A 23303-nucleotide genomic window follows, 5' to 3' on the forward strand; every position below is an offset into this window, starting at 1 on the left:
TCTTTCCTCTGCCTCCTTTTAAAATACTCACTTGCCTGCTCATTACCTGTTCTTGTGAGAAGGGGTCTCAGGCACCCTAGGGTGTGGATGAGGGATGGACATTAACGTTGCTGTTCCATGCACCCTCACACCAGCCCTGCCCCTTAGGTACCCCATCCCCATTCGACAGATCAAGCCACTGAGAGCTGCCAGGCAGCTGGCCCAGTCACCCAGCTTGTAGGTGGCAGCCCTGTGACAGGAACCAGCTGACTCTAAAGCCCACGACACCTTCTTGAGTTCTCCATCCCAGGTAGGGTTCTGATGGCAGAGCTTTAAGCAGCCTGCCAGATAGTGGAGGCGACTCTGGGGGCAAGAGAATGTTCACAGCACTGACTGTCCTCACCAGCTTTTCAGGGATAAGTTTGGAGCAGGGAGAGAAAATAGGACCTTGCTGGTAGTGTTGGCAATAAGCCACATACCTGGCCTGTGGTTTGGCCGTCACTTTGAGACCAAGAACTGTGGGCAGCACTGGCTGCTTCGACTCCCAACAGCTTCCCAACTCCCTGACCCCTGATCTCCAGGGACACTGGCTCTGCCCTGTCTCCAACCCCGCCAAGCCGAGAAAAATCATCCCTCCACTCAGCAAGGGAGGTGCCTTCAGTTTCCCCATTCTTCCCCTTGGCTCTCGGCTTCTCTCCTTGCGTCTCAGTCTCAGGGCCGCCAGATCAGGGTAGTGCTGGAATCCCCCAGAGGGCCCTGAAAGGGAGGGCCTCGCTGGGCAGCTCTCCTCGCCCACAGCCCCATTCAGCAATCAAGGAAGGAGGATGGGGAGAGGGCTGGGAGGGCAGTGAAGGGTTAAGACGTCTCAGCCCACCTCCTAGAAACGGGACTTGGGGACCAGGGGCTGGATGTTCTGAAAGTTTACACGCAGACACCTGCTCCTACATACAAACACGTTCTCACTCACGCACACGAGCGCACACACACCCACACACCCACACACCCAGACATTCACAAGCACACACACACACACCTCTGTCCAGTATACTCTCACAGTTCAGAGTCTGAGCTCTGAAGTCAGACAGACCCAGAGCTGGCTTCTGCATACTTACGATAGTTTCTAAACGATGGTTTCTCATTTTCCGAAGGCACTGTGGGAGATTCAAGCCATACAGAGGTGCCCTGAGTGCCTGTCTTCCTTCTCCCCCTGCTCCCAGTTTCTTGTTCCCCTCTCCCGGGGGCAACTGTTGTCACCACTTCCTTGTCTCTGCTTCTAGAGCTGGTGTGCGGACGACAGCTTCTAGCTAAGTGTGCGTGCAACACATGCGCATGCACACACACACACACACACACACACACACACACACACACACACACGGCAGCCCATGAGCACGCTGCTCTGCACGCTGCTTTATTTCCTGTGTGTGCAAAGGCTCCGCCTGGGCTCTCCGCAGTGTCTACCAGCCCTCCGAGCTGCTGAGAGGTGGCCTGACACCATCTCCCAGCCTGGTAGCCGTAGCTGGGGCTGCTCCTGTCCACGTGCACGCAGAGCACCTCATCCTTTCTAATTACAGCCTGGGCCCGTCATGCACACGCACCGTGACTGATTTAACGTGCCCCGCCGGGTGAGCACGGATTGTTTCCAGCTGTTGCTTTGCTGTATTTGCTGCTCCCTTCGGTTCTTCAGCGGTGCGTGCTGGACACTAGCCCACGTGGGCGTGAGGACCTGTCAGAGCGGAGTGTGAAGGAGTGACTCGGCCCAGTTGTTCGGCCTCTTGCACCTCACTTTCTGGCACTGTAGATGGCAACAATCAGAGCACCAACCTCGCTAGGTAAGGATGAGATGAGACCACGCGTGCTGAGCGCCCAGCACAGGGACCGGAAAGGTTAGCCCCTGAGGGGACAGTGCGGGAACGGGGTGAGTGAGGGGCCCGCTGACGGGCAGGGGCTGCCCAGCTCCCGTCCTCCAGGCCATCAAGTGACATCATGGGGCCTCAGCCTGGGAAGCTCCCAGCCCTGGCGATCGGGTCAGAGATCCAAGCCTCTGGCCAGCCCGTATGGGAGCCACAGGGAGGAGGGGCCCAGCAGGGAGCCGGTGGGTGGGGACCCAGCAGCTGCCCTGGAGCCGGAGGGAGGAGCAGGCCTGGCTTATCCTGCTGAGTCATTCCCACCGGAGCTTTGAAAGAGGGGGCAGGCCTGTGTGAGGGAGAGGGAGAGAGGGGAGAGGGAGAGAGAGGAGAGGGAGAGAGGGGAGAGGGAGAGAGAGGAGAGAGAGAGAAAGAGAGAGAGCTCTGGCACATACCCCCCCCCACACACACACACCTACCAGCTTAAGGAAAAGGAGCCCCTCCCAGCAGAGAGAGGCTTTGTTCCCCACAAGATGCAAAAGCCACGGAAACAAAAGGAAGGCAGCTCCCACTGCCCCTGTCCCGCAGCTGCCATTTCTGCCCCTCTCTCTGTCCTCACCCCATTTCCACCAGCCCTGCGATCCCTCCAACCCCGACCCCGCCCCTAGGGCGGTGATAGACAGTTCCAGGGACAAGTTGCTCACCTTATTTGCCCACCTCTATCCCCTCCTCATCGTGCACCCATCCCCCTGGCCCCATCCCCTGTGAATCGTGCCCACCTGGCCCCTCTCAGGTGATAGACGCTTTCCTGGCTCCGAGGTGGTGTTCTGATGTAGCAGACTTTTCCTGGCACTGTGGAAGACAGATGAGGGAGGCTAGGTCCCTGTGCCCAGAGGGGCTGTATATACCCTGTGGGGTGGGGAGGCTGAGGATGGAGTTCATCCCCCTCTACCCCAGAGCCGGCTGAGTGCTGGGCCCCCATGAGGCGGGGCTGCCTGTAAAACGTAGGATCCGGATGGGCTGGAGACTCAGAGGCAGGCTGGGTGGAGGACAGAATGCTTCCTTCATTAAAAATCACTTTTTGTCTTCGTACAAAATCCCCAAGCCCGACTATTATCTAATACCCAACTCTATTCCCGTCCAGACGTATTCCTATTCATATGGACCTGGTTTATGGAAAAGTCTGAATTTGACAGGATCAAACAGGACACATTTTTGCTTTGTCTCTCGTCACAGCCTTCAACCATGCTCTGTCAAATCTCTTCTTCTGGCCTTGAACAATATTCCCGGCAGATTTCTAGTTTTCTGATCAAATTTCCTAGTTTTTTTTTCAATTATTAAAAATTCAGGTTAGTTTAGTCCAATTTAAAAGTTCAACATCATATGCAAATATAGGCTGATCCTACCCCCTCCTCCCCCAATGCCAAGCAAAGCTAGGAGTGGGGAGGGGGCTTCTCTTCCCTCTCTCCCCCATCAGAATGCTTTTACTCCCTGGGTTTGAGGTTGGGGTATGATGGGGGTTGGGGGATAAGAGCTGGAAGGGGGCGACCACAGGTCTTGTTCTCTCGGCCAACACTGCCTGATGACCAGTGCCTCCTCGGGGTGAAGTCTTCCAAGTGGGGTGAGCAGTCACATTCTCTGCGGAGAAGGGTCATCTGGCTAGACTTTTTTCAACACACCCTGTCAACACTCACCCCTGGATGCCCGTCATTGGAATTCCTCCTCAGTTACCTCCTTAGGAGGTACTGACCCACAGGAAACTCCTGCATTCTTGCCTAGCCAAAGGGGGGCATGCAGGCCACCTTCACTGCCCCAGCTCTGCCCTGCTGTCTCTGTCCATCCTCCTTTCCCTCCCCCCTCACCATGGGCTGGCCAGTCAGCAGGCACTCAACTAAGAAATGGGGCGCCCAACTCTCCTCTCACAGGCACCCCTCCCTCTGGGAATAATCCCTAGCAGCCCTTTCTCTACAGCCAGAAAGTGGAGGGAAAACCAGAGCACTCCTGCCCTAGCCTGGGAACACTTGATCTGTGCAGTCATACAGAGCTCCACGCCCAGAAGTGCCCCTCAATTGGTCGGATGCTCTGCTGTCTTGAAATTCTTCATGATATTTGAACAAGGAGCCGTTCATTTTCACTTTTCACTGACCCTGGAAAATTATGCAGCTGGTCTCCCCTGGGACTGACTGCTTTGACCATCCTCATCAGCTTGTAGAGTAGCAGGGCTGGTTCCAGAGGCTGTAAATGCCCTGGGAAGTGCCACCCCACAGTGATTTCCACCTCTCTTTAGAGTGAGGGGTGCTCCCCTCACCCTATTATCCTTCCCTTTGGGTTCCAGTCACCAGCTCCCAGGCAACAGGATATGAACTAACCAGCATCCTGTTACGAATATAAGCATCCTTTCACACTATCCTTTGACATCAAACACACTATCCAAATTGTGAGTTGAATACATTCAGATTATGTGCTTTTTTGTGTTTCTTACAACAATGAAATCAGGTTGAATATATTTTTTTATAGCCTGCTTTTTTCACTTAACAATACATTGAAAATATATTTCCATGGAGCAAATACCCATCTATAATCTAACTTTCAATATCTGTTTCAGTTACTTATTGCTGGGTTACAAACCACCCCAAACCCAGGGCTTAAATCAACAGAGATTGATTGTTTCTCATTATTCTATGGTTTGACCAGACAGTCCTGATCATTCACAAGAAATACAAAAACTAGAGAGAGAAAAACTGGGTTCCAGTGTTAGCTGAGCCACTTCCTGCTTGTGTGACCTTGGTCAAGTAGTTGAACCTCATATTCCTCATCTGTAAATTGTTACAGATGATAACAGTGATGTCTCTCTTACCTGAGATATTTTGAAGATCAAATGAGAACTATAATATCTACCATGTACGGTTGTCATGAGGATTAGATGAGTTAATATGGCAAAAGTAACAAATGTTAGCTATTAACTATTATGCGTCTTGGTGAGGGGCCAGGCTACAGAGGGGATTGCTGGGGCAGGGAAGTAGCTGGTTCTCCAGCTCATTAGACTGAGACACAGGAGGGAGGGAGGATTTCTGCTGGGAAGAGAAGCATGTGAAAGGATGCAGTGAACACGGCTGAGAGTATTAAGCATTGCTCAGCCACAGGGGAAATTAGGGCTGGGGGAAGAGTCATCTTGCTGCAGTTGAAAAATACTTACTTGTAGCCATATTTTCCTGCATACTGGTAATATGCTGGTAATAAAGTCAGGATTAAAATATGCTGGAAAGCAGATAGTGCCAGCCTAGTGATACCAGACTCAAAGAATGACCCATGGGTATCCACTGCCTCTATCCCTGCTCTATCATAGGGACCCCTTCTTCAGGAAACAGAAAGAAGAGGACGAAAACCAAGGAAGTATCTTTGAAGGGCCAGAAAAACAGTAGCAGGTAGTCAAAATCTAGGCCCCAAAGGCTTTCTGTGCCCCAAATGTCTCATTTCAACTCTTTCATTACACTTTCAGAGATTCTAATATGTTGAGATTCATGTCCTCGTGTCTCTTTAAAAATTATGCAATATTTACAACAAAAGGATGTAAAGAATAACACAACAAAACCCATGTTCTTGCTACCAGCTTAAGAAATAAAACATTGTCAACACAGTTAAATTTTCCTACCTTTTCATAAGAGGTAACCACTATGCTGACCCCTGAGGTTGATTATGTCCTTGTACTCTTTTTTATTTTTCAAATACATGAATAAATCTGACAGAAAGGATAGGTTGTTTATAGAAATTTGTGTTCCAGTGAAGGACTTTTAGGTTCTCCAGCAGGATCTGGATGACTTCCAAAGAGGCTACAGGAGAAGCAGAGAGGGAAATGAAAGGCTATAAAAAGGAAGAGAGTCTCAGTAGCCTGTGACAATATCAACTGGAATAATGTATGTAATTATTCCATATACTTGACGGAGGCATATACTTGAAAAGATAATGGCTGTAAAATTTTCATATTTGATGAAAAATATAAACCCACAGATCCAAGAAACTGAATCAATGCCAAGCACAAGAACATGACACCAAGGCACATCATATTTAAATTGCTGATAAAAATAATTGCTGAAAATCAATGATAAAGAAATTTTTTTCAAGGAGCCAGAGGAAAAAAGGAACATTATATAAAGGAAGAAAAATACATGAATAATCTCTGACTTCTCATTAGAAATAATACAAGTCAGGAGACTACGGAACTATACCTTTAACATCCTACAAGAAAAAATGAAAAAACTGTCAACCTAGAATTCTGTTTCCAGTGATAAAGCTGAGGGAAATCATCACCTGCAGACCTGTTGAAGGCTTGAGGGAAATGATACCAGATGGAAACTCAAATCCCTGCAAGGAAATAAATAGAAAGAAATGAATATGGGAAATGGTAAAAGTAAAAGATGTTTTCTCTTCATTTTAAAATTTATGTTAAAGATAAGTAAAAGTTTAAACAAAAATAATGACAATTTACTGTGGAGCTTATAATAAATATAGAAGTAGAATGTATGACAAAAAAAGCACAAAGGACAGGAGAGGAAGAAAAGGAACTACAGTGTTGTAAGTTTCTTGTGTACTATGTGAAGTGGGATAATATTATTTAAAGGTAGAAATTAAAGAGGCACATTGTAAACTTTAGAGCAAACACTAAAAAAAGAGAAAGGAATAACTAATAAGCCAACAGATAAAACGAACTCCTAAAAAATACTCAATCCCCAGAAGGCAGGGAAGGCAAAAAAGAACAAAGAACATATGGGAAAAATGGGAAAAAATAGCAAGGTGGTAGATTTAAACCCAACCATAGAGATACTTACATTAAAAGTAAATGGACTACATGGATGAACTGTGAAAATATGCTAAGTGAAAGAAGCCAGTCTTAAAAGACCACATATTGGATGATTCCATTTTTATGAAATGTCCAGAATAAGCACATTTGTGAAAACAGAAAGCAGATGAGTGGTTTCCTACAGCTGGGGGAGGGATGTGGGAGGGAAATGGAAGTGACAGCTAATTGGTATGAGGTATCTTTTTGGGGTTACAAAAATGTTCTGAAATTAGATTGTGGTGATTATTGCACAACTCTATGAATATACTAAAAACCACTGAATTGTACATTTTAAATGAGTGATTTGTATGGCATGTGAATTATATCTCAATAAAGGTGTTTTCTTAAAAGTAAATGAACTAAACATTCTAAATTAAAGTCATCAAAGAGCTGATAAGAGGGTGAGGAAGCTGCTTTAGTTCTACAGACATTGCCAAACTAGAAGAGAAAGATGCAAACTTGGGCTGTGTTTCTGGCTGCTGGGCTACCAAAAATGATGAGTTTAAGAACTTCCCTACTTTAAGCTGGCACCCAAAAGGACAAGCCCTCCAGTGTAACAGTGAATTAGAAACAAATCAGTTCTTGCATAAGTTTTTAGTCAGGGTTCTTGTCACACCTGTGATCAAGAAAACCTCAATACTTTAACTTGACTTAAGGTAGTTCCAGTATGGTAGTCCTCAGCATTCAGCAAAAGCAAATGAAAATCCTCCCTGGGGAAAGTGCTATGATCCTAGGCCTCAAAGTATTTCAGCAAATGCTCTTCAAATGCAATGTCCATTCGTATAGCACACAATTAAGCAAAAGATAACCAAGCACACAAGGAAATAAGACACTATGAGCAAGAAACAGCAAAAACAACAACCAACAGAAACAGACTCATAGACTCAAAGCACTGGAATTCTTGATCACAGGATATGAAATATATGCTTACTGTTTTAAAAGAAATAAGTGCTTAAAATATGTGCATGGGAACAAAATCTATAAGAAGTGACAGCAGTCACTGTAAGTTGCCATGCTAACATTTCAAAGAGAAAAAAGTTATCATTTTATTGGATGCAGAAGAAGTGATTGATAAAATTTAACATTTATTCATGATATAAAAACTAAGAAAGAGGGATACTTCTTTAATCTGATAAAAGGTATCTATTAAAATTTTACCAAACATCATGCCTAATGGTGAAACAATAAATGTTTTCCCTTGTGGTTGGAAACAGACAAATATACTATTATATTTTATATTTTACATCCTAGCCAGCTCAGAAAGGATAGAGAGAGAGAAAGAAGGAAGGGAAGGAGGGAGGGAGGGAGGGATGAAGGCAGGAAAAAGAAGAAAGAAAGAAAAAGGTATAAGGGTATTATATTAGTCTGCTAGGGCTGCCATAACAGAATACCACAGACTGGGGGGTTTAAACAAGAGAAGTTTATTTTCTTACAGTTCTGGAGGCTAGAAGTTCAAGATCAAGGTGCAGAGTTACTTTCTGGTGAAGTGTCTCTCCTTCCTTGCAGATGGCCACCTTCTTGCTGTGTCTTCATCTGGCCTCTTCTCTGTGTGTGCATGGAGAGAGAGCTCCTGGTCTCTTCCTCTTCTTAAAAGGACACCAATCCTATTGGATTAGGGTTGCACCCTTATGACCTCAGTTAACCTTGATTACCTCCTTAAAGTCCTTTTCTTCAAATATAGTCACACTGGGGGTTGGGGCTTCAACATATGAATTTGGGGGGACACAATTCAGTTCATTACAGACAGGAAAGGAAGAAACAAAATTGTACAGATGATATGCTTATGTATATAGATTTAGAAAATCTAAAATAATCTAGGAATTATTAGGATTAATAGAGTTTAACAAAGTTGCTGAATACAAAAGTTAGTATATAAAAGTCAATTATATTCCTATATAGCAAAAACAAATATCTGAAAATGAGAAAATTTTAATGTATTACTTAAATAATGGAAAAATATCAGAATTTGGAAATAAATCTTTTTTTTTTAAATTAATTTATTTATTTATTATTTTTGGCTGTGTTGGGTCTTCGTTTCTGTGCAAGGGCTTTCTCTAGTTGGGGCAAGCGGGGGCCACTCTTCATCACGGTGCGCGGGCCTCTCACTATCGTGGCCTCTCTTGTTGTGGAGCACAGGCTCCAGACGCGCAGGCTCAGTAGTTGTGGCTCACGGGCCTAGTTGCTCCGTGGCATGTGGGATCTTCCCAGACCAGGGCTCGAACCCGTGTCCCCTGCATTGGCAGGCAGATTCTCAACCACTGTGCCACCAGGGAAGCCCGGAAGTAAATCATTTTTTAAAAAGATGTGCAAGACCGCTATAGGAAAAATGATAAAAACTATACTATATTCTTGGTATGATATACCATATTCTTGGATTGGGAGATTCAATAATTTAAAAATGTCAATCCACCCAAACTTATTTATAGGTTTGATCAAAACTGAGTCAGGGTACCACCAGGTTTGTTTTAGAACTTGAGAAGCTGAATCTAAATGTAAAGAGCCGAGAAAGGTCAATGATACTCTTGAAGTAAAAGGATAAGGTAGGAGAAATTGCTCTATCATATTTTAAGTTTTACAATAAAGTTTTAGTAATGGTGGTTGCAGGGATAGACAGATAAGCCAACAGAACAGAACAGAGAGCCCAGAAACAGGCCCCACTTATTTGCATACTTGACATATGACAGAGCTGGTACTGCAAAGCAGTCTGGAAAGGTCAGGGTTTTTTCCTCAATAAATGACGATGGAATAATGAGTATCCATAGGTAAAAAATGAGATTGGACTCGTATTTTCCATACATACAAAAATCAACTACAAAAATACAAAAAAAGAAAAAAGAAAAAAAAAAGTAAAAATAAAAAACAACAACAACAAAAAATCAAGTACAGGTGGACTTTTTTTATTAAGATAAAATTAACATAAAATTCACCATTTTAAAGAGTAAAATTCAGTGGTTTTTAGTATATTCACAGAGTTGTGCAACCATCACCACTATTTAATTATAGAACATTTTAATTACAAGAAAACTTTTTCCCATTAAGCAGTCACTCTCCATTCTCTCCTAGCTAAAGGTTTGTCAATTTTGTTGATTTCTTAAGAAAGCACCCACTTTTCATCTTGTTGATTCTCTCTATTGTTTTTCTATTCTCTACTTCATTTATCTCCACTCTAATCTTTATAGTTTCCTTCTTTCTACTTGCTTTGAGTTTAGTTTGTTCTTTTTGTGGTTTCTTAAGTTGGAAGTATGGGTTATTGATTAGGAATGTAGGAATTTATAGGTATAAAATTAATGTTCTTTTTTAATGTAGGAATTTATAGGTATAAAATTCCCTCTGAGCATTGCTTTCACTATATCTCATAAGTTGTGGTATATTATATTTTCATTTTCATTGATCTCAATGTCTTTTCTAATTTCTTGTGAGATTTCTTCTTTGACCTATTGTTTAAGCATGTGTTATTTAATTTCTACATTTTTGTGAGTTTCCCAGATTTCTTTCTATTATGGGTTTCTAATTTTATTCCACTGTGGTCAGAGAAGATATTTTGTATACTTTATATACTTAATGTATTGAGATTTGTTTCATGGCCTAACTTATGGTTTATACTGGAGAATGTTCAATACACATTGTGTTCTCAATACACATTGAGAAGAATGTGTATACTGTTATTGTTGGGTGGAGTGTTTCATTGCAGCCTGAAGCCTTTAGCATTTGTCATAGGGAAGGTCTACTAGTGGTGAACTATATCAGTTTTTGTTTATCTGGAAATGTCTTTATTTCTCTTTCTTTCTTGAAGAATAGTTTTGCTGGATATAGAATTCATGGTTGACATTTTTTTTCTTTCAGCCCTTTGAAAGGCCACTACCTTCTGGCCTCTATGGCTTCTAATGATAAATCAGCTGTTAATCAAGCATTCCTTGTACATGGTGTGTTGCTTCTCTCTTGCTACTTTCAAGATTCTTTGTCTTTCGACAATTTAATGTATATTTGTATGGATCTCTTTGAGTTTATCCTACTTGTAGTTCATTGAGTTTCTTGGGGGTGCAATGTTTTCCCTTGTACACACTCCCCTTGTGTACATATTGGTATGCTTGATGATGTCCACAGGTCTGTTAGCCTCCATTTTTCTTTATTCTCCTTAGACTGGATAATCTCAATTGACCTACCTTCAGGTTTACTAATTCTTTCTTTTGTCTGCACATATCTGTTGTATGGAGAGCCCCTTTAGTAAATTTTTTATTTCAGTTATTGTACTTTCAACTCCAGAATTTCTATTTATTCTTTATTTATAATTTCTGTCTCTTTATTGATATTCTTTATTTGGTGAGGCATCCATTCTCCTGGTTTCCTTTAGCTCTTTGCACTTGGTTTCCCTTAGCTCTTTGAGCATATTTAAAATGGTTGGTTTAAAGTCTTTTCAATTAAGTCCAATGTCTGGGCTTCCTCAAGAACAATTTCTATTAATTGCCTCTTTTCTTGTATATGGGCCATACTTTCTTGTTTCTTTTCATGCTTTATAATCTGTGTTGACAATTGGAAAATTTGAATATTATAATGTGGCAACTCTGGGAATCAGATTTTTCCCCTTCCCAGGGACTGTTGTTGCTGCTTGCTGCAGTAGTTGTTTATTTGTTTAATGTCTTTTCTGAACTAATTTTGTAAAATCTATGTTTTGTTGTGTGTGTCCACTGAAATTCCTATTCCATTAGCTTTGTGGTCGGCTAGTGATTGGACAGAGACTTCTTTAAATATCTGGAACAACAACAGCAAAAATATCCCCCAGTCTCTGCAGATGGGCTCTGTGTTTGTGTGGGCATGCTTTCAAAACTCAGACAGTAGTTCACAACTCTGCCTTAACCTTCACTTTCCACATGCACAGAGACTGAAGGCGAGCCAGAGGTGAAAGCTTAGGAACTTCTCAAGTCTTTCCAGAGCATGAGCCCAGCCCCGGGGGTGTGTTCACCCTCTAGATTCCCAGGTATACGTCAGAGCTTTTCACATACCTGGGAATCTACCTGGAGAAAAGGGAATCCTCCTACAGTGTTGGTAGGAATGTAAATTGGTGTAGCCACTATGGAGAACAGTATGGAGGTTTCTTAAGAAACTAAAAATAGAGCTACCATACGATCCAGCAATCCCACTCCTGGGCATATATCCAGAGAAAAACATGGTTCGAAAGCATACATGCACCTCAATATTCATTGCAGTGCTGTTTACAATAGCCAAGACATGGAAGCAGCCTAAATATCCATCGACAGATGAATGCATAAAGAAGATGTGGTACATATACACAATGGAATATTACTCAGCCATTAAAAAGAATAAAATGAAATAATGCCATTTACAGCAATGTGGATGGACCTGGAGATGATCATACTAAGTGAAGTAAGTCAGACAGAGAAAGACAAAAATATGATATTGCTTATATGTGGAATCTGAAAAAAATGATACAAATGAACTTATTTACAAAATAAAAACAGACTCACAGACTTAGAGAATGAACTTATGGTTACCAGGGGGGAAGGGTGGGGAGGGAGGGATAGACTGAGAGTTTGGGATTGACATGTACACACTGCTGTATTTAAAATAGATAACCAAGGACCTACTGTATAGCACAGGGAACTCTGCTCAATACTCTGTAATAACCTAAATGGGAAAAGAATTTGAAAAAGAATAGATACATGTATATGTATAACTGAATCACTTTGCTGTACACCTGAAACTAACACAACAATTGTTAATCAACTATACTCCAATATAAAATGAAAAAATTTTTTAAATCTTTATTCCCCAAAGGATTTCATTTCCCAGCTTTTCTTCCCAAGTTTTTGGTTAGCCTATTTTTTGCCCCAACTGTTATCCATTACCCCCAACTGTTGTCTAATACCCCCAACTGTTATCCAATACCCCAGGCAGCGGTGATTGATTCATTGGCCTTTAAATGTTTTCAGCAAATGCCTCCAAGTAGCCACCTCAGCAATGGGAGAATTCTGAGTTAGGTGAGATAAAGGCAAGGCTTTTGAGCCAGTCTTCCTGGAAGCTACCAAACAGGTCGAAGTAAACAACTATAGCATTTTTTTAAAGAATGGGATCAGTACTGCTAACCTCCCAGTGCTGGTACTGGGAATGCAGGCTGTTGGCACCAGGATAAGTTAAAACACTGTAAAGCATGTACAAGATCTATATAAGGAAAACTACAAAACTCTGATGAAAAAATTAAAAGAATAACTAAATAAATGGAGAGATATTTCATTTGTTCATGGATAAGAGGACTCAATATTGTCAAGATGTCAGTTCTTCCCAACTTGATGTATAGATTCAACTCAATCCCAATCAAAATCCCAGCAAGTTATTTTGTGGACATTGACAGAATGATTATAAACTTTATATGGAGAAACAAAAGACTGATAACAGCCAGTACAATATTAAAAGAAAAGAACAAAGTTAAAGAACTGAAACTACTGACTTAAAGATTTACTATAATATGATCAAGACAGTGTGGTATTGATGAAAGAACAGACAAATAGATCAACGGAACAGAATTAAAAGCCCAGAAATAGATCCACATTAATATAGTCAACTGATCTTTAATGAAGGAGCAAAGGTAATACAATAGAACACAGATAGTCTTTTCAACAAATGGTGCGGAAAAACTGGACATCCACATGCCAAAAAATGAACCTTATACCCTTCACAAAAAATTAACTCAAAATGCATCTTAGAGCTAACTGTAAAATTCAAAACTATAAAACTCCTAGAAGATAACACAGGAAAAAAGCTAGATTACCTTTGACATGATGACTTTTTGGATATAACACCAAAGGCCATGATTAATGGAAGGGAGACTTGTTAAGCTAATTGTTTTAATTAATTAAAAACCTCTGGGGTCGGAGGCGGGGAGGTGTGCCATGAGGCCTCAGGCTCAGCCGCTGCAAACCGTGAGCTAGCTGTCGGCACGCGGACGGCCTGGCGGGGCTCCGACTGTAGCTGTGCCAGCGTGTTATGATGCCGTCTCGTACCAACCTGGCTACTGGAATCCCCAGTAGTAAAGTGAAATACTCAAGGCTCTCCAGTACAGACGATGGCTACATTGACCTTCAGGGAGAAACTAACTGCTCAAGCCAACAGATTGTGGGAATCTTCCTTCTTTCCTGATGTCATGAGATCCAATTTATTAAAGTTTAAGAAAGGCCCTCCTAAGATTCCATGTAAGGCCATTGCGCTCGCTACGGTGCTGTTTTTGATTGGCTCCTTTCTCATTATCATAGGCTCCCTCCTGCTGGCAGGCTATATCAGCAAAGGGATTTTGTTTTCAGATAACAAGACATGTTTCTTCCTTTGAGCTTCAACAAACTTCTCCCACAGTTCCTATGAGGGGGCAGACTGGGCTGTTCCCGTCCTGATCATTGGCATCCTGGTGTTCCTGCCGGGATTTTACCACCTGCGCATCGCCTGCTACGCACCCAAAGGCTAGTGGGGATACTCCTACGATGACATGCCAGACTTTGATGACTAGCACACACCTCAGCCCTGAAGAAAAAAGTCACAGATGGGACTGAGCCCAGCTTTAAGACATTGAGCAGATACTATGGCTAAGGGCTAAGGGGTTCTGCGATTTGCAGATGTTTAACAAAACAGTGGCCAGATTTTATGGGTCCATCCTAGAGACGTTAACTGAGCTTACAACTATCCATGTCGTTAGGACAGTCTCTATTTTTCATCTCCTGGCCCTGGCAAGAGCTCCTGACAAGTTTTTCCACATGAATATGTATCATGAAAAGTAGCAATGTTAATTGTATGGGAAAGTGGGAGGTTATTCTGTAGTGGAATGCGTTGCTGCCACCACCCTTTTTAGAGTTGAGCATTCTTTTAAATAGTCCTCATTGTCAATATGTTCTTGTGGCAAATGGAAGAATGCAGTAAGTCAGATTTCTTATTACTAAGTAATTTATTTTGAAAATATCTAAGTGTCTTATCCCCATACTCCAACTTTGTGTTCTAGTAGAAAACCTTGGCAAAATCAAATAATCAGTGTGGTGCATCTATAATATTTTTTACTTGCTTTCTTATTAAGAGCAACTAGGAATTTTTTAAACCTCAGAGCAAATTTTCAAACCATAAACACATTCTCTGTTCACCAGTCCTTGGCCAGCTCTGATACGGTTCACCGACAGGTTGGCCAGCGTATAATTTGGATAATTCTGTACTTTGTAGATCTAGATGTTCTGTATATCATGCCTTTAAGGACTGGACTTTTGGCTGTTTCCTAAGGAAAAAATGTAAATAAGTGGTTATTATTTATAGTTTTTAACCCTGTTGTTAGCACCTTGTATTATGATGTCATTCTGCTGAAGATTGTAAGTACTGGCCTGGATCTCTAGAGGACAAGACTGCCTTAGTTTGATTCTGTTTCCTAGCTTACAAAAAGTGACTTGTATTGAAAAGAAATTAAAATGTCAAAATCTAAAAAACAAACAAAGAAACAAAAAAACCCTCTGCTCTGTGAAAGACACTGTCAAGAGAATAAGAAGATGAGCCACAGACTGGGAAAAAATATTTGCAAATGACATATCTGATAAAAGATTGTTATTCAAAATATATACAGAATTCCGGGGCTTCCCTGGTGGTGCAGTGGTTAAGAATCCGCCTGCCAATGCAGGGGACACGGGTTCAAGCCCTGGTCTGGGAAGATCCCACATGCTGTGGATCAACTAAGCCCGTGCACCACAACTACTGAGCCTGCGGGCCTAGAGCCCATGCTCCGCAACAACAGAAGCCACAGCAATGAGAAGCCCACGCACTGCAATGAAGAGTAGCCCCCGCTTGCCGCAACTAGAGAAAGCCCTTGCACAGAAACGAAGACCCAACACAGCCATTAAAAAATAAATAAATAAATAAATAAAGTTGTTCGTAACCCCAATTTCCACCAACCAGGATAAATTAATTATGGCAGAGTCAAGCAATGGAGTGCCATACAGCAATAACAATGAATAAACTACAACTGCATGCCACAACTTGAATGAATCTTTAAAATATAACGTTGAGTAAAAGAAGCCCTACATGAAGTATATACAGACTTGGATTCCATTAATATCCACTTAAAAAAAGAGACCCAACCAAACTCTCTTGATTAGGGGTGAATAATCAGGTGGTAAAGTATAAAGAAAAGGAAGTAAAGGTTACCATTAAGGTCAAGAGAGGGTTATCTCTGGGTGAGGGGCAGGTGGAGAAGAGAGGGGTGTGACTGGGTAGCAACACAGGAAAATGTCTGGTATAATGTTCTATTTCGTGACCTGGGTAGTGGTTACATAGTGTTTGCTTTATGATTATTCACTATAGCTCTCATTTCTGTTTTATATACACTTCTCTTATGTGTATTTTTTTTTTTTTGGCCATGCTGTGTGGCTTGCGGGATTCTTAGTTCCCTGACCGGGGATTGAACGCAGGCCCTCAGCAGTGAGAGCATGGAGTCCTAACCACTGGACCACCAGGGAATTCCCTGTCCGTGTATTATATTTCACAAGTTAATAAAGGTATAAAATAAAGAATGTGTTCATTACTGGAAATAAATGCCAACTCCCAGAGTACAGCAGAGCTGCTTTCAAGAGGCTGGCCATGGAGATGGGATCCTCACTTTGTAGCCCAGAAGAAATCCAATAGGAAAACCATATTTCTGCCCTATGAGGATCTGCTTGAGGGGTGAGGGGTGGTCTATAGCCTCAATAAATATCAACATGAGGACCCAAGTATTTAATTAATTTATTTTTTATTGAGGTAACATTGGTTTATAACATTATATGTTTCATGTCTACATTATTTTTCTACTTCAGTGTATACTACGGCATGCTCACCACTGACAATTTAGTTTCCAAGTATTCTTTAACAACCTAATCCTGCAGGCCATCAGCCAGGCTCAAGACAGGACTGAGGTGAGGTTGTGCGGGCTTCAAACCTCCAGATCTGCCCTGGAAATGTTCAGTTTAGCTCAGTCCTGGATGGGGAAACCCCCCCTCTCCAATGTGTCTCCAGGGTTCCAGCACACAGTGGTGCTTCCTTTGTGATGTCATCTGCATCTGCCTCTGACCCGGCCCCACCAGAAGTTTCCAATATTGATAATTGGCAGTGACTGTTGGAGGTAGATGACAGTGACCTCCCATTAGTCATGAGTTTCCCCTCTTCCAGGACAGAAGTAAAAGAAGCTGCGGCTAGCTAAGAGCATCTACCTGGTGGGGCCTTGGTGAGTGGGGACCCAGCCTGAGGCCATGGGTGAGGGAGGGCAGGGAGGCCAGGGCTGTCCCAGCGGAGGGGAGGCTTAGATTCTCTGCCCTGAGGACCATGTGGTTAGAGGGCCCTGACTCCTCCACTCTGGCCCCACCAGCCTGGGGAGTGCCAGCTTCCAGTGAGGGGTCAGTGCTGTGTGTCTCTCAAAATCCACAACCCCATGTCTGATTAGACAGAGGACACTGAAAAATTAGTATTCAAACCCAGTACATTGCTTGCCTACTTTCTGAATAGGTAATCAAATTTCCTTCTGTTTGGAAAGGCAGATTAGAGTGTGTGATAGAAGCCTGAGCTCCCAAAATAGACCCACTTTCTTGGAGAGTCTTGATTGGGCTCTTGGGGATAGGGGATACCCTAGAGTATCTGGATTGTCACAAAGTGTGAATAGTGATGTGGTTCTGCCTTGAAAAATACTGTCCCTGTCAGTGGCATACGTTTACTTCTGGATCCTATAGCAAAATCTGCAGACTCTCAGGACCTCCAGACCTGCCGCCCGCCTTCTTACCCCCTACTTAGCTAGGTGACTAGCACCGGGCTTTAGGATGATGGGGACACTAGGGTAGCTCTCTTGCCTCGAAGACATCGAAATGATGTGAAACAAGCAGTGAGCACACCTAGCTGACTCTTTCCTGGACCTCCCACTTTTTCCCCTCTCATTTTGAATTTTCCTGAACATCTCCCCTGGACAGTGAAGAAAGGCCATGCACCGTTGTGTAGCCTGTGTACAGTTGTGTTTGTTTTTGGAATTACAACCAGTTCTGCAGTGAAAATCCTGTGCATGTTGGTCTTGTGAGCTCAGGGGAGTGTTTCTGATGAAATGATTTCTAGACAACAGGGGTAGGGTCACCACGGGCTCGTAACTCTTGGCTGTGAGGGCTGTGGCCCTGCAGCTCTCCACCAGGGTGTTTTGGGACCTCAGGCAATTTCACTGCTCAATATTCCACATCAGCTGGTGGGACCCTACTAAGCTCTGGCATCTAAGGTAACACAGATTTCACCCCCTTAATTATTAAAAAATATTTATTTGAGTTAGCACTGTGCTTGACACTAGGAATAAAAAGAAAAAGGAGATACAATCTGATCTTAAAAGGATGTATAATCTAGTGGGAGGTGTGTATCAATGAGTCAAAATCTCTACTTTCTGACCCATCAGGAAAGGTATTATTTTGAATGGATGCTGAAGGTTTCTACCCTTAAGCATACAAGTTTTATGTTAACCATTTTCAGACACACTAAACATATCATATAATTGCTTTCCTTTTAAAATATTCCATCAGAATTAACCTTCTCTTAATGATACAAGATTGTTATTCTGAGCATTTCCAACATTATCTTGTAATACAATGGTGCCCCCAAGGCTTCTTGGCATGGCCCTGAACTCAATGACCCCAAACTCTGAGTTTGTTTTATATCCTTTTGTTTATATAAGTTGTTCTATATCCTCTTGCTCTAGGCTTTTGCTAATTTCACTGTGCTTGCTTTTTGTAAGTCCTTTCTCCTTCCAATATGCTCTTTTCCGTCTACTGTGGGCTTGAAAAAATCAGGAAACTAGGTTTATCAGGCTATCGGTTCAGCTGCTGTCATAGACAAAGGTGTCAATAGTTCAGGGCTCTTCTTCTCCAGGTCATCATGAAACTCAGGCCTTGTAGATTGGCCAAACTCAGGTCCCTGTCAGCACATCAAAGTTGTTCCCACCTCCACCCCCCTGTCCATGGTCCAGTCTGCACAAGGGGAAAGAGGAACTGGGGAGCAGGCAGCTTCCTTTTAAGAATGTGGCCCAGAAATGAAACAGATCACTTCCACTCACATCCCATTGGTTATAACTTAGTCCTATTGCTGCACCTGCCTGCAAGGGAGGCTGGGATATGTAGTCTCTAGTAGGGTAGCCATGTAACCAAGTTTTAACCTTGGAAGCTCTACTGCTAAAAGAGGGGAAAAAAAGGACATAAGCGGATACTTAGCGGTCTCTGCCACACTGGATCTGTTTAAACCGTGCGTAGAATAAATGCAGGTGGGCTGTCATTGAAGACACAAGGTGCTCTCCTACAGAAAAAGCATCTGATTTTGACAGCAGTTCCTTCTGTTTGGATTGCTCAGAGGACTTCTGCGTCTTTGTTGTTGTTCTGGATTATGATCCCAGACAAGACACTGGAGGTTAAGAAAGCAGTCACGAAGACAACACTCATCATCTTTCAGAGATCTCCCACCTTAATCCACATGAGTGAGAACATGAAAGATGTTCTCAGCACCCACAGGCCAGAAGCACCTTTTCTTTGAAAGCCTCTCAAGGCCACAGCTATTCACAAAAGCCTCAGCTATTCATTCCCACACACCTTCACGCCTTGACAAAGCACCTTCTACCAGTCTGACGCTCATCTAGGTCTTTGGTGTTCAGTTGGTTGGGACATGGGGTCATCTCTCTGATTGTCCCACCATACAGCCCACCCGGTATTCCCATGGATTTCCACCCCCCCCCCTTTTCTGTATCTCCCTTTGTTGTATATCCTTGATGCCTATCAGGTCTCGCCTCCAGGAATTGGAGTGGGTTGGGTGTTGGCTCAAAAATTTTATCCCGTGGCTGCTGTTCAAAAACTTTCCACGGCTCCCTTTGCCTGCTGAGCAAAGTCTAAACTCCTGAGTCCCGCATGTGAGGCCTTTCAAGACCTGCTTTCAGCCTCCCATTCTGGTCTCAGCTCCCAGCAGAGGGCATGTTCAGGGATCAGGCTCAGGGAGGCTGGTTCATAGGTTCTGTGTGGATGGCACCTTGGCAAAGGGGGTTGGAGAGCTGCTGATGCCAGCTCTGGGTCTGAGCTAGAATACCCACTACCCAGTCTTCTCACAGGACACTCAGTCAAGGATGCCTAGAAATTTCAGCGCTAGGGTCTCCCCTCCATTCTATCTAGGTCTTCCTGGAAGGGAGAGATTAATATTGACCAGCCTCCGTTTGTGAAAAACTGACCCAAGTAACTTACATGCATTTTATATTCACAGTGACTCTATGAGGTAGGTACTACTGTTGGACTCCTTTTATTTCCATCTCCATTTTATAGATGTGAAAATTAATCTCAGAGTGGCTAAGTAACTAGTACAAAGTCACCCAGCTAGTAAGAGGCAGAGCCCAGATTTGAACCAAGTTTCAACTGGATCCAAAGACCATGTTCTTCCCACTTAACACAGGGTCTTTCTAAAGGAACAGCTCTCACCCTCATACATAAGAGGCTTAATCCTCCCACCCTGGAGTCAGACACTAGTTCTGTAGTGAGGAAGCAGAGAGGAGGACAAGCTGCTTTTGTCCAGGTTTTACTCTCTCCCGCCAGTACCATAACAACGACAGCAAAAGCAACAATTAATATTTATTGAGCATCTACTTTGTATATAGTATCTCATTTAATCCTCACAACTACCCTTTAAGGTTGTTATTATTATTCCCGCCATTTTGCATATGCAAAGAATGAAGCTCAAGGAGGTTAAGTCCCATATTTAGATGGCCCAGCTGGGATTGGAATCCGGGCAGCTAGAGTTCTTAAGCATTACTTTTGTACTTACCTGGTTTATATTTGTTCCCACCAGACTTTATCCTAGAAGAGAGGAATAGAAATGTTAGGGCCAGAGGGGCCTTAAACCCCAACTAGCCCAGCCCTCTCAGTATATTACAGATGAGAGGGAAAAACAAAGACAGAGAGATCAAGCAAGTTACCCAAGATTGCAAAGCACACTAGCAGCTGAGCCCAGGCTAGAACCCAGACCCCTGATACCCTGCTGCCATTCCATGATAGACATCCAAAAGCCTTTCTAGCCCTTGAACGAATGAATACACGAATGGGTGAGGGAGCGAAGCAATGGAAAGATCTCAGCAGAATGCCTAGTGGCTCACTTTGGGTTTTCATGGCACCACCGGGTCAGAAGGACCAGGGGGTGAGGGGGCGGGGGCAGGTGCAGGGGAGGGAGAGACGTGACCAGGCTGTGCCAGCCTGGAGGGAGCGCGGTGCTGCTGGTTATGGGGAACCAACCCCTGAAAGCCTAGCTACCCTTTGACCCTCCTGTCAGTGTCTCATGACCTGAGAGTCACACTGATTACTCTGTGGCCTTCTTAGCACGTTGCTAACAACTCCGTCAGTATCTCACCATTATATAACTGTTAAAGGAGAGTCACTTTCAAAGACTGGTCAGCAGCCTGCCTCTCTCGTAAGGTCTGTTAAATAAACATGCTTAGGCCCCTTCCTGGGAGAGAGGAGAGTGGCTGTTTACTACTGCCCCTTAGTTTGTATGCTGATCTTTGGGGGTTCAAACACTGGCACCTGCCCTCAGGGTCAAAACTAGTGTCTCCAGCAGAGTAGCCAGGACTTTGGAGACCTACAGGACTGTGGCCCATGGCAAACTGGAAATGACCCAGCCCACCCTCTTGGGCCTCCTGGGCAGGGTTGTGGTCAATTTGTAGATCTTCCCTTTGCTGGGGAAGAAGGAACCAATCACTGGGCCGGTGCCAGGAGCTGGTCCCTGGGCGAGGCTAAGCGCTGGTACCTTTGTGCGGTTGTCTTTTCTTGCTTTGGCTGGCGGGGTTGGGTGGGTTGAAAGGGGCACGTGCCTCAAAGGGGAGCTTGAAGTGGGGGGATGAAGGCTGTAGGGTGGGCAGAGAGCAGCAGGACGCCTGCCGGGGCCCAGAGCTTCGGAGGGTGCTGGAGTGTCTACAGCAAGGGACCGCCAGCCTTGTATATTTAAGATGGTAATTTGCTGATGGTTCCTGGTAGCTACAAAGTCTCTAAGGCGGAGCCTGGGCCTTTGCATATGAAAATCCAGCCTGGGTTCCCCCGCGGGTCAAGCAGCATTGGGGCGGGGCCAAGGTTGGCTTCTGCCTGGGAGGAGCCGGGATGCCGCTCCCATGGTGATGCAGCGGGGAATTTGCTGACAGTCCCTTGCCAGGTGGGGCCGGCTTCACTAGGCCCGCGAGGAGGAGGACCGGCTGGCAGTCTCCTCCCAGGTAGGGAGCGTGTTGCCTGTCACCGCATCCCGGCGGCCTGCGTACCTTGCCTGGCTCTGGAGCCGTGGCGCCGAGGGCGCAGACGTGGTGAGCAAGCGGCTGGTATCAGCTGGAACTGGTCTTCCCGGCTGGAAGAAGGGGCGCAGAATCCGGGTCCTGGACAGGGGAGGGGGTGGGGCAAGACTGCTTGCTCTACGCTTTCCGGGACCTCGGACTGGGAGGGATGGGGGCGGGGGAGACTGCGCCACACTCCCTGGCCTCGCCGGCTCTCCCCCAGCGTGGACCCAGGGCAGGGTGGAAGGAGCCGCCCACCAGGAAGGGCCGTGGCTTGGTCGACCGTATTCATTGGGTCGGGGGTGGGGGGTGGGGGGTGGGCAGGAGGCTTGCCTGGGGTCCCCCTCCGTCTGCCTGTTGGTTACCTCTCTGGACCACCCCCATGCAGGGATTCCCTGGGGCTGTGCCTCCCACTCACTGGGCTGGCATGGGAGGGGCGCGCTCTCCCCCGCAGTCTACAACGCGGTTATGAGTTATGGCAGCGTCACGGCTGCGCTGCAGTTGCGGGGTGGGGGGGGTCTCATTCTGTGCTGAGTGGGCTGGACTTCTGGGCTCTCAGGGGCAAAATATGCCACCTTTTCTCATATGCTTTCAAAGAAAGGTTCTTGCGTTCATCCTCACCTTGGCCTTGAGAGAGAAACTTTGGATCTGGATGATGGACCCAGGGAAACTGAGGCCCAGGGGTGCTGTGGCTTCACCAAGGTCACTCAGCAAGTCCTGCAGAGCTGGCCTCCCAGGCACTGCCTTGCCCTGATGCCCTCTGGAGGGGCAGGGGCTGAGCTTACTCTGTAGGCCTCTGTTCCAATCTGGGTGGACAGCCCCCTCCCCCAGTGCCCCCTTTCCTCATTCCTGAGAATGGAGGGTGACATAACTTCGGTGGAGGCTTCAGAGTGTCATGGCTGTGAACATTGCAGGGATCCAAATTGTATGAGGACAGGGAAAAATTACTCATGAAAAACAGTCATCTAAGCAGAGGAGCTACGGGCCCCTGCTCTCCTTGTGGGCTCAGGGAGAGAATGAGAGTTGACTTCCAGGAGAGGAAGGCCGGAAGGGGCAGCCCAGTTCTGGGCTTCAGTCTCGTGTACCAGCCTTGATGAAAGCCAATTGGAAGTTCCCAGGCTGCTGTGGCAAGGACGGGGGACAAGCAGATGGACTTTCTCCCTTAACAGCCCTCCTCTCCCTGGAGAAGAGGTGGGGGAACTGAGTCCACCTTCTCTCAGTGTCAACCCCACCGCCACCCCGTGGATCTCAGCCTTGCTCTCTCCCCAGCTGCTGTCCCCCGGAGAAATGGACTGCATAGGATCTGTTGCCCTTGGAGGTGAACTTTTCC

The 23303-nt window shown here is 44.8% G+C and overlaps 2 protein-coding genes across 3 annotated transcripts in view; both read left to right on the forward strand.

Annotated features, from left to right (window-relative positions):
* TMEM63C (transmembrane protein 63C) overlaps positions 1-23303 on the forward strand; it is a 132584-nt gene that overhangs the window by 39199 nt on the left and 70082 nt on the right. The gene's annotated exons all lie outside the window — the stretch shown is intronic.
* On the forward strand, positions 13639-14134 carry LOC118889762 (transmembrane protein 230-like). Its single transcript, XM_036841862.1, has 3 exons — positions 13639-13759; positions 13839-13968; positions 14026-14134. The coding sequence occupies exons 1-3, from the start codon at positions 13663-13665 to the stop codon at positions 14132-14134; spliced, it is 336 nt and encodes a 111-aa protein (XP_036697757.1). The 5' UTR covers positions 13639-13662.

This window comes from Balaenoptera musculus, chromosome 2 (assembly GCF_009873245.2).
Source record: "Balaenoptera musculus isolate JJ_BM4_2016_0621 chromosome 2, mBalMus1.pri.v3, whole genome shotgun sequence".
Taxonomy (NCBI): Eukaryota; Metazoa; Chordata; class Mammalia; order Artiodactyla; family Balaenopteridae; genus Balaenoptera; species Balaenoptera musculus.